This window comes from Henckelia pumila, chromosome 3 (assembly GCF_033568475.1).
Source record: "Henckelia pumila isolate YLH828 chromosome 3, ASM3356847v2, whole genome shotgun sequence".
Taxonomy (NCBI): domain Eukaryota; kingdom Viridiplantae; phylum Streptophyta; class Magnoliopsida; order Lamiales; family Gesneriaceae; genus Henckelia; species Henckelia pumila.
In genome coordinates this window covers 198,734,857-198,746,580 of record NC_133122.1, presented here as the reverse complement: position 1 = coordinate 198,746,580, position 11,724 = coordinate 198,734,857, and the positions used below count along the sequence as shown (strand labels likewise).

Below are 11,724 nucleotides of genomic sequence, written 5' to 3'. Positions count from 1 at the left end.
CAACACCAAATGATGTGGGAAGAGCACAGTAGAGGACCTCTATCCATAATGCACGCTATTTAAGAGGTGATTCTTGTATGCATGATTTAAATGGAGGCAAGAAAAATGCATTACTACTTACTAAAATTACATCCAAACATGTGAACTTTTAGATTGTCAATAGATACAAAATACAGTTCCCAATACAGGATAGCAATCCTCCATTGGCATGGCTTACCAGAGAAAAACTGTGCCAATGGAGCTCACTCATGCACATCATGCTGAAAATTTTGCTCCAACAATTCGTGGTGTATCGTCTGGATCTGTTCCTGGTTTAATCACAACCAACCACAGCATATAGAAAGATTTGAGGGGATTCGACCAGTCTGGCGAATGTACTCGGCCTGTGCAGTAGTTTTTTCTGCTAGCTGATTCTTTCTACATTCGGCAACAGCTCGTTTTTCCTCCGACTTCTGTCTCGCCAATGCTATTTTCTTTACCATCTTTGCTTGAGCTTCTGCTTTCATTTGCTCAATTTGGGCCTGAAAGTTAAATTTCAGTCATATTTATAAGTTATAACCCATGCTTCTTTTGAAGTTGGTTTCTAAAAGTGCTGATTAATCTACCTCAATCTTCCTCATTTCTGCATCAAGCTTTGCTTTCTGCTGGCTCTCCCATGCTTGGATTCTTATTTCTTCTCGTTTAAACCTGGCAGTTTGGTTCATCCTATCAAAATCGGGATTTTATGATAGTCTAAATCCAAAACAATCAGAACAAAAAATTTAGATCAAAACCTTGCAGCATGTTTAGATTTCTCAGCTTCTTCCCATGCAGCAGCTCGCTTCGCATACTCAATCTGTTCAACCTCACTACTACCACTAGCTTCGTTTCCGGATATATTCTTTTCATTCTCACCATCTCTTGCCCAAGCAGCAATATTCATCTTACCAAGCTGGACACCAAGGGCTACAATTTCCCTTCTTGCTTTGAGTTTCATTTCTTGTTCGGATAAATTGTTTTCCCCATGTTCATCTGAATGTTTTGTTGCACTATTGGTGGGATTTTCTGTTTGTGTTGGTGCAGGCTCTCGTCTTCGAGGACTAGATGGCAATGAAGAAGTTGGGCTACGAATTGGGGTTGTCGAACTGACAGGAGTGGCGCTTCTTGATGGATCTTGACTTGGAATAGGCGTCATTTCTGTTCCTGTATCTCTCATTGACACCGATCTTATGCCTGAAACACCTGAAAATTTGCCAAGAAGTTAATGAGACAGCCATTACAGAAAGTCCAGAATACCTTTTTTATTGTACCAACACATTTCCTCTATATCATTCCCCTAACAAGATACAGATGATACACAGTAAAAGATTTCATATTCATCCAAGAACAGTAAACAAAAATACAGCATTACACACCAGAGCTTCAATCGATCTGTATTCTGTCCGATCCAAAGAGTAACACAACGACAACAATTTGATGTTCGAACATTTTCCCTTACTATGCCAACTAAAGAACTCATGATAAGAATCGTGAAAGCAAACATCACCTGTCTTTTCTTCTGTCACGCTCTTCGTACAGGGCAACTCCATATCATCCACTTCGATCAAATCCTTGCTCTCACGGAAATCAACCCGTTTCACAGACGGCTTATGATCAAAACCAGCAGTAGACTCCGGCGCAACTCTGACCATATTAGGACCTACGGGCCGGTTCGCTAGAATTTGTTGATTAGTCTTTTTCGATACATTGGGTTGAACATTTTGCCTGTTCATAATCCACTTCTCCGCATCATTCCACTTGGACGACATAGGTCTTGACAAGGATCTTGTAACAGATTGGTGCAGAGATCTCTCCCCTTTATGGAACTCGAAGCTGGACGTACTATCGTAATCAAGACTATCTTCTTCGTGATTCCGAACCGGATACACTGAATTCAAATCACCAGCATCAACCTTAGAAACTAGCTGGATTCTAGTATGGCCAGCATCCCTTACCCCAGGGTCCCTCAAAGGCAACAAATTTCCATCTTCTTGCTTCGAATTATCGAATTTAATTGGTTGAACTCCTACAGCGGACAAAATCAGCACACCAAGAATTTAAAATTAGAGTTTGAAAATGGATTCAAAGATTTGCAATTGCGAACAATAAGTGCTCTCATTATTGTTAGGAATTAAAGCCTACCACTAATTATTACAGATTCACCACATAAAGGTGCAATAATTACAGAACCCAAAAGCAGACTACTTCGAATCCAATACCAACATCTGAAAGAAAGAAGGCTCCGGTCTATGCTAGGCATGGTCCCCTAAGAATTTGAATTCAAGCCAAAAACACAAAGAAAAGAAAATTCAAACCTCCTTCCCCAAAATCATCATCATCCGGCGCCAAAAGACTGTCCTTGAATAATTCCGTATCCTCGAGCTTAGAAGGAGATGTTCTCGAAGAATTACAGTTTGATCCGTTCGAATTCTTCTGATTGTGAGATCCTATAAGCTTCATCCTCAGCTTACTTGGAGAAATCATACCAGTCTGCATTAAGCAAAAATATCAAAAACATTCAGCTCATTTTTTACGCAATACCCAGAGATTCTTGCACATTCCACCAAAGAAAAATCCCTTAAAAAAAACGGCATTTTACATGAATCCCATCTCAGCAATCTCTCAAATCTCATTTCTCCAGAAAAATCAAACATGAAAAACCCAATGCTCCGCGAACCAGATAAAATCAGAATTCCCAATGCTTAAGAAATAAAAATTCACTTTACGCGAACACCATGATGAATAAAAACAAAAATTCTGCGCAAGGGAAAAGACAAATGCAAGCAAAATAACAAGCTACGACGTATGGTCAATTCAGATGTTGCACAAAAGAAAGAAGAAAAGTATGCCTGAGCTTTGTGTATCCTTTCGTACTCCATAGGATCCTTGTCTGTATTTCGCAATATCTTCTCTCACACACACAAACACACAATACAGCACAGCGAATCCAGAGAGAGAGAGAGGAAGAAGAAGCCAAAGCTCTATGATGACAGAGCTTCTCTCTGTGTGAGAGAGAGAGAAATAACACATCGATGAAAAGTCGCTAAATCAACGGTGGCGATCTTACAGCCATTTTTCCTAAAGTTTTTCTTTTTATTTTTTCTTTATTTTATTTTTTTCTATAAACAAAATACACGATACAGAAAAACCACACATTCACTTCAAAAGTCATACTTTTGAGCTTTGAATTATGGTATTGGTGTTATATTATGGTTGAGTTTCTCACATCGATCTTATGATTTTACTCGATTTATATTTATAATAAAAAATAATATTTAATTGGATAAAAAATGGATTTTATAAAATTAACCCATGAGTCAACTAGATTGAGTTTTTGTGATTTTGTTTTTAAATAAATAAATTGGTGTGTAGTTTTTTTTTTTTTTAGATAATGAATCAAACCGGAGCAGATAGCGGAGCAATTAGAGCATTTTGTATATTTTAAATATATATATATTTACAACTGTATATAATATAAGGTGATATAACATTTTTCCCGGGAAAAAAAGATATTAATAATGAATCATGGTTGGATTTTAAATATATATAACATGATCGGATTCATGGCCACACACAATATATACAAATAATTTAAATTTTATTCAGATAACCACCTTTTGAGAAAAATAAATTCGTTATTTTTTAGTAAATTTTTTTTAATTCTTTATGATCTTGGTATCCACGGTGATAAATTTTATTTTTATTATATTTCCATTTTTGAGAATTCAATATTTTTTAACGTAGAGTATAGATGTGATACATACTTAATGCACACATCAATGTTACATCCATGCCACATAAGCGTCATGTAAACAAAACATTAAAATTATCAAAAATTAAAAGTTAAATTTAATAATATAGATGATTAAAATTAAAATAAAACAAATTTAAATGCAACTTTGATGTATTTTAGCATACACCTTTGTATGACAAGTAAAATATTGAAATTAATTTATACACATAAACTGAATTAATTATCCGCCATTGATCACTCTTGGAAGTTGGATGTTGAAAAATAAAAAAAAATATTTAATTTGATTTTTGTCTGTTTTCTTACAAATATCTATTCAGTTGAACAAGGTCGCATTCAATGAAATAGAAATAAGATTTTCATAATAATATTATTGTGACACACAATTAATGAGTTCAAATCCAGTATTTAATTCATTGGTGGGTCTGTTTGAATTACGTGGTCCTTCTCAATTACTTAGTTCTATTATCCGTATCAATCCATCTCCATATTACTACTTTAAGAAATTTATAATATATTATACTCTTTTTGTTTCAAATATTTTAATTTGTTTTATTAATGATTGTTTCGAGAAAAAAAAAAGGTGTTATAGGAGAATGTAGTGTACAACATCGAATATTGCTATTTTTTGTGACGATGAAAATTGTGTATCGGATAAATCTTCGAAATATTATAATAGTTTGTAAATCATATTAGTGAGGTACACTTCACCGTGAAAACTTATGTGATAGAAAAATCCGAGAGGACGTTGACTTCATTACCACATATACCCATTGAGAGAGAGAGCTGATGTTATACGTGTGTGTAATGGTTAAATTTGTAGACAAATAAGAGCAAGATTCATTGGGTTTATGAAGTATATAAATTTTTCTTCATCGAATTAATGGTTACTAATTTGTGATATACATAAAATTTTTAAGTTTTTGTTCGACCAATTCACAAAAATTATAGAGAAATTTTATCAGTTCATGACATGCTTGATATTGGGTAATTTAATTATTTTGATTTTGAAATTAAGCTAATCTCTAACGTGGAGCAACGTGAAATGATTTTTTTTTTAAATCACATAAATCAAACAGATCATATGACATTATGACTCTTTGTTTTTTTTTTTTTTCTTTTTTCTTTCTTTTTTTAACGCTGCAGTGGCTGGAATATATGATTCTCATTCCTGTCACACAATCCATCATAAGGTACAACAGTCATGGTACAATCAATCTTGGAATATAAGCATAATGATGTTAAGAAAAATTATAACGAGGAAAAATATTTTGAACTTGTTTTTTTAAATGTACATATCCCATTCCCAATCACAATCATATCAACTTCCTATAATTTTATTTTTCAAATATATAATTAATTTTCTACACATTTCTTGGTTTTTCTAGTGATTTATCTTTAATTAGTTGTTAACCGGAATACTTTAATTCAACAATTTTTGAATGAATTAAATAAAAAAATTGGAAGTTTGTTTATAAATTTTGTAATTAGGTCTTTAGCGAGACAATTATAGTGAGATGGTAGGGCTGTGATACCAAGCTAAAATACCGACTTTTCGGCATACCGTATCGAACTTTTTTTGAAATATAGACATTTTTTTGGTATATTGAATTTTTTTTTGGTATCTATATAGTACCAATATAGATTTTTTTCATACCAACATTTTAAAATTTCGATATCGGTACCGGTATGAATTTTTTTCATACTAATATTTTGTATACGGTATACCGAAAACTCATCCCTAGAGATGGATGAACACGACTTAAACATAGAGTAAAAAATAATATGATCAATAGTTGGATCAAATAAGAGCTATGTCTCACTAAAGTAACTCGTGGGATGAATTTACAAGAACTTTCATTAATTTGTTGATTTTTTAATCTTTATTAAAAAAAACACACACACACATCTATATATTTGACACGGATTAAGGGAGTATCTATTTTTGTAATTAAACACAAAAATAATTTGTTTTAATGAAGCTATTATCCAATTTGGCCTTTAGTTGACTATGATTTACTTTTTATGACGCCCTCTTTGAAGATATATATATATATATATATATATATCATATAACATTTAATATGAGGGATATATTGTAAATTATATGAAAATATTTGTAGAGTAGAAGTAGAATACAAAACATAATTAATACTCTCGGGGAAATTTGAAGTTGTATGTACTCCAAAAAACTAGTCAAAAGTACACACACATATATATATATATGTACACTTGTACCAATGCCCTCCATATTTTGGCCAGTAAAAAGGCTACAGAATTCCATAACGCCACTGTCCGGTCTTCAATACTCTGCATATATAGCTTTTATTCAATGTATTTACATAATCTCCAACACTCGTTTTATTTGATAAATCAATCGATTTTATTATGAAAAAATATTATTTTTTATATAAAAAAAATTATTTTTCATTACATGTATAGGTAAATTGGCTCGTCTTACACGTACAGATCCGTAATACTATATCACCAAAAACATATTCTCTCTCACACACACACACATGTATATAAAGATTTTTTTATAATTGGGAATTTGGGAATCATTTAAGCCTCGTTTGAGTCTTTTAATGCAATGATGATGATGATTAATATTTACATGTATACTTATGCTCCATGTGATCACGTAACCCCATACAAGAATTGCCCAGGGAACTTGTCTTGCTTTGCAACAATTACAAACTCCAATTATATCATTCTAAAGAAATTAATTCGATAAAATATAAATCACTTTGATTGTACAATACACGCAAATCCCAGCTCGGACCCGAAAGAAAAACGTCATACTCGTGTAATGAGATGATAAAAAATGCGATTAAAATTTAAAAATAATAATAATTTTAGCGTAAAACTTGAACTAAACTCAGGATGAAAATATACTGAATCTCATCTTTCGCATTAAACGATTGGATCATGGTTTGTATTTTCCAGACTTTTAGTTGCGTAATTAATGGATGGCTCCTATTTGCTTTTATAATTATTTTTTTCCAAAAGGGCCTACAGATAACAGAATATATAAATTGGGATATATTGAGTTGATTGGTACAGATTAATTAATAATAATGGGTGGAAATATGAGTCCAAAACATTTTTTCCAATATAAGAAGATTTTGGACTGCATTCACATGGATTGTTTTCCGTTGTCCACTTCCCATTGTCATGGAAATCAAAGGACTCTAATATAAAGAACCGATTACCAACATTTTATTAATTATTTGAATAGTAAGGGAAAATTTGCAAAACATTATGTTTTTTTTAGAATTGATTATTATAGATTATAAAAAAAGTTAAAGAAAAATCAAAAATTTGTACTATTTGGTAATTAATGTGAAAATCTGAAAATCAAAGTTGGGTAGTGTTTGATAAATAAGTGATTAGAGTGATTTTAACATTGACCTTTTTAATTATTAGAATCACTTTTGGAGAATCATAATCACCATATGACTAGCTTTTGGATTTCAATTAAGTTAAGCATAAACTAATACATAATTTGAGTTTAAGAAACACACAAAAATAATTTTTTTAAGCTAAAAAATCTAACAATCACTTTTTTTTAGTGACTGCAACAACTCCCTAAAATATTTGACTGATTCTAAGTAAGATTTTGAATTTACGTGTTGTTATTAGATGAATTAGGTTAGTCTATCCTGACACGACGAGTCGACTTCATTCATATTTAGAGTGAAAAGTAATATTTTTGACGTAAAAAATAATATTTTTTGTTGTATTGTGTTGAGTTGAATTTAGTAGATATCTGTCTCACAAGAGTTTTTGTGATGAATAAAATAAGAACGATTCAATTTAAGACCACGAGTTTATTTGGTTTGACATGACTCAAAAGATAACGAAATATATAAGTTTCTATTTTTCGGAAGGCTGTCGTATAAAGGATTTTGGAAAATTGAATTAAAATACCACTACTAAAATTCGTAAATTTGATTTATTCAAAAAAAAAAAATCGTAAATTTGATTATTTGAATGCAATTAATATTGCTCGATGAGCTTGTACATGTTCAAGAAATTGAAATAGAAATTGAAATGTGAACGATGTTGGCACATAGGTTTCCTTTGTCCAAAGATGGACCACGTGTTTGAACTTCTAATTATTTTATTTATTTATAGTATTGACGATTATACTAAAAAAGAACTAATTTGGGTGGAATTATCATAACAAATTCAACCTTTGAAATAAATTAATTAAATATCAAATTCTTGAAGCCTCTTTTACGTTCCGAGCCTTGAAATATTGGGTCTAAAATTTGAATCTTGAAATATATATACGCCAAGCAAAAAAAGCCATTCTTTTTAATTCAAAAAGAAGTAATTTGACAAAAAGTTTTTTTTACTTTATTGGATGTGTAATTCACATGCTTTGACCGATATGGCATGGTATCTCTCTTATTTTATCCATGTTGATGGGTCCTTCAAATTCTATCTTTTTTTTAATGGATCTTTTGAAAGTTTTGGCAAAAGTTAAGAATTTTTTGTCCATTGTATATCATCATAAAAGAGGAGGAAAAAAGAGATTGCCGGGATTACTATTCAAAATTCTTATAACCATCATATAGGTTGTAGTTACATTCTACGAGCCAAATGGGTAACGATTAACGAAAGGAAAAAATATATATAATTTTCATATTGGGATGTCTATGGAGAGGGTTTGAGACGGATTTGGCTAAATCGAGGATTAATCTTATCAAGAAAAAATCGGACACAAGACTCAATAATCCAAAGTACAACTGATATCTTCCGAGTTGGAACTCCCCCAAACTCGCTAAGGAGACATGTTTGCAATTAATTCTAAGGTCATTATTGGTGGCCTGATGGCTGTAACGAAACAAGGTAGGAATAAAATAAAAATATAAATAAAATGAAATGTTTATAACATTATACGTGTGATTTAAAATACATTCATCGAATATTTCATTTCAAATCAAATTCATCGGTTCAACCACAATTTCAAATCCTTAATCATAAATCCATTGGTTTTTTTTTTATATAAAAAAATAATTGCAAATCCACTTGTTAATGAATTTAAAGTCCCAAATGGTTATTTTTTTTTGAATCATTATCATGGATTTCAAATTCATCATAATATGAAATCATTTCAACAAATCCAAAATTTTCGATCCAAATGCAATGTAAATACTTTTTTTTAAAAGAAAGATATACATTTTATATATAATTAAAATGCAACCATGGATGAACATCAATTTTTTCAACAAAAAAAAATGGGAGATAGATATATAATTAACGGGGGTGCATTCAATCAAGGAGAAATAATAACTTTTAATTACTTTTGTAGAGTTTAAAAATCTAGATGTATTCAATCTAGACTTTTATATACTCTACAAAAGTTTAAGGGTATTCAACATGAAATTTCATAGAGTTTTTAAAAGTCATGTGGTATTCAAACGTGACTTTTTAAAATTCTACAAAAGTCTGTAGGTATCCAAAATGTCATTAAATCTCCATTGACTTCTATTAAATTCTTTAGTAAAAATTTTGAAATCTTAGGTACAACTATGAAATGTAAAAAATTCTCCACCACTCATGCCAAAGATTTGTAGAGATTTCTAATTATAAAAAACCTATAAATCATTATTTTTCTCCAAATATAAAAAACAGATATATATCTTATTATATATTAAAATTATATAAAAACATAAAAATAAAATCATGAAAACATATATTAAAATAATAAACTTACGTTAATTGCTATTATTTTTATCTAATCTATATATACGTTAATTGCTATTATTAATAGAAACTTATAACGTTAATTGCTATTACGTGTAAATCTCGAGCTCAATTGACTTCGTTTCATATTAGATAAAATATAACTACTTATCACTCATCGATATTAACAAGAATTTATAAAAATTGAAGGCGCCTTTTGATCATTTCTTGATATCAAACGAGTAAAATTACATTTTCTTTAAAAGTATGTTCTTCACAATATGAAAAATCATCAAATAGGAAACACACCCTCCAATTGGAAACCTCATCTAATATGAGTAATTAAATACGGAATAAAGCTAGAGCTAAATCCAATACTGTATATATCGATTATATCGCGAGATTTTGTATTCGATATATGGTAAAATTTTTGTATTGAAATTTTCATTACGTAAGAATTGAGATACGAATATTAATGTACATGTAACATCACCTTTAAATACGAAAATCTCAATAATCACAAATAAAATTAAGTCAACTTAAAAATTTACATATCCAATGCAGAAATCGGGCTGACAAAAATTCCAATTCAGTTTGGGACTTCCCCATAAATGGAAACTGATTATAAGCTGCTGAGAACAAAAGTTTTCGATACATATATATTCATATTTGATTGTCTCGAGTCATAAAAATATACATACATCTATACAAATTTTAGATATATATCTAAGTATCTAACAATCTTGGATGGTTGCCGATCTTGTCTGATCACATAATCGCTAGAACAAGATTTATAGAATCGTCTCCATTCATGAGAATCAAATATTCTACATTAATTTGAAGTCACCTAACCATCACTTGACTCGTGAACGATATGATGCAAGATACATGACACAAAACCATCACTTGACTCGTGAACGAGATGATGCAGGATGCATAACACAAAGAAAGACAACTAATCAATCAATGTCTCATCATTCGTACCGACCCGTGTGTCCTAGTGTCCACTGACGTACACAACTCGGAAGACATCGAACTTAATGTCAAGAGAGAAACCATCAAGATAAGGAAGAATGGCCTTTCTATAATCAGTGGTCAGTATGTATGAGTAGCAACTCTGCAGAGAATCCCACGCGAAGAGGCACGCGATCGTCGGGGAGATCTGAGATCTCAAGCAAACCCCGCCGTTGGCACCCACCATCTTATTGCGGAACCGATCTTTGAACATGGCTAAGCATGCATACGCTACCGAGTCCTCGTTGGACTCGTTAGCGTCCACGAGGGTGGCGGCGCTGACGGAGACTATGTCGCCGGCGTGGAATTTCACGGCCGGCGAGCCGTCTCGCGATTCGCCCGTGAATGAGTTGAAGAAGCTGTGGTCTATTAAGGTGGCCATGTCTGCTAAACTTGATAGCATGGAAATCTGCATGGAACAATCAATGGATATTAGTAATTAGTCGAGTAACATATGATAGTACAGAAAAACATGTAAATTACATGACTGAAAATACAAATTCATCGTTAATAGGATCAAAATGTATTTCTTTAATTTCAAATAAAAATTATATTATAATCACTTACAAGGGCAGCACTTGGCAATATTTTGTTCTCTTTAGACCTTTTGATCCATGTCCCATTCCATATTATCTGCGGAAATAATTAATTAACCAAGTGACATCGATAAGAAATCGGCCATGCTAAAACATGTTAGGAATGATCAACCAAAAGTCCCACTGAAATTTAAAATTTAAGTGAAAGATCATGGATTAATATATGGAATGATATCTCCATTGGTATGAGGCCTTTTGAGTGGGTTTCCAAAATCAAAACCATAAGGGCTTGTGCCCAAAGTGAACAATATCATAGCATTGTGGAGATATTCGGATTCCATTGATCTAACAAAACAAACTTCATCCATAGGCGAAACGATGCCGATTGATCGGCGATTTATATATTTTTTGTTTTGAATTGAGACGATCATGTGAACATCTCGGATGTATATACAAAAATATATAGGAAGAGCAAAGAAAGATTAATGGCATACCAAGTTTCCATGAATACTTTTCAAGATAGAAGTTTGAATGCAGCCAAGGCTTGCAGTACTGTACAAAGAAACTTTCTTTAGAAAATCGATAATATCATCGGCACATTCGACTGTTGGCTTCAGCACGTAGAAACTTATCTCCAAATTCCTATCGTTGAACGGCATATAAAAAGCCATATTGAAATTAATTAACTTCTTCTATTTCTATATATGTATT

General features: G+C 31.7%; 1 protein-coding gene across 2 annotated transcripts; it reads right to left on the bottom strand.

Annotated features, from left to right (window-relative positions):
• On the bottom strand, nucleotides 1-3,031 carry LOC140891953 (uncharacterized). Of its 2 annotated transcripts, none has more exons than XM_073300659.1 (6): nucleotides 2,868-3,031; nucleotides 2,334-2,508; nucleotides 1,526-2,044; nucleotides 774-1,221; nucleotides 606-687; nucleotides 1-521 (listed from the first exon to the last, which is right to left on the bottom strand). In XM_073300659.1, exons 1-6 carry the CDS (start codon nucleotides 2,895-2,897, stop codon nucleotides 318-320), a joined length of 1,458 nt encoding a protein of 485 aa, XP_073156760.1. In that variant the 5' UTR covers nucleotides 2,898-3,031; the 3' UTR covers nucleotides 1-317. The 2 variants fall into 2 exon arrangements, with proteins under 2 accessions (XP_073156760.1, XP_073156761.1); XM_073300660.1 differs by lacking the exon at nucleotides 2,868-3,031 and adding an exon at nucleotides 2,618-2,797.
• Nucleotides 3,032-11,724: the final 8,693 nt, after the last annotated feature.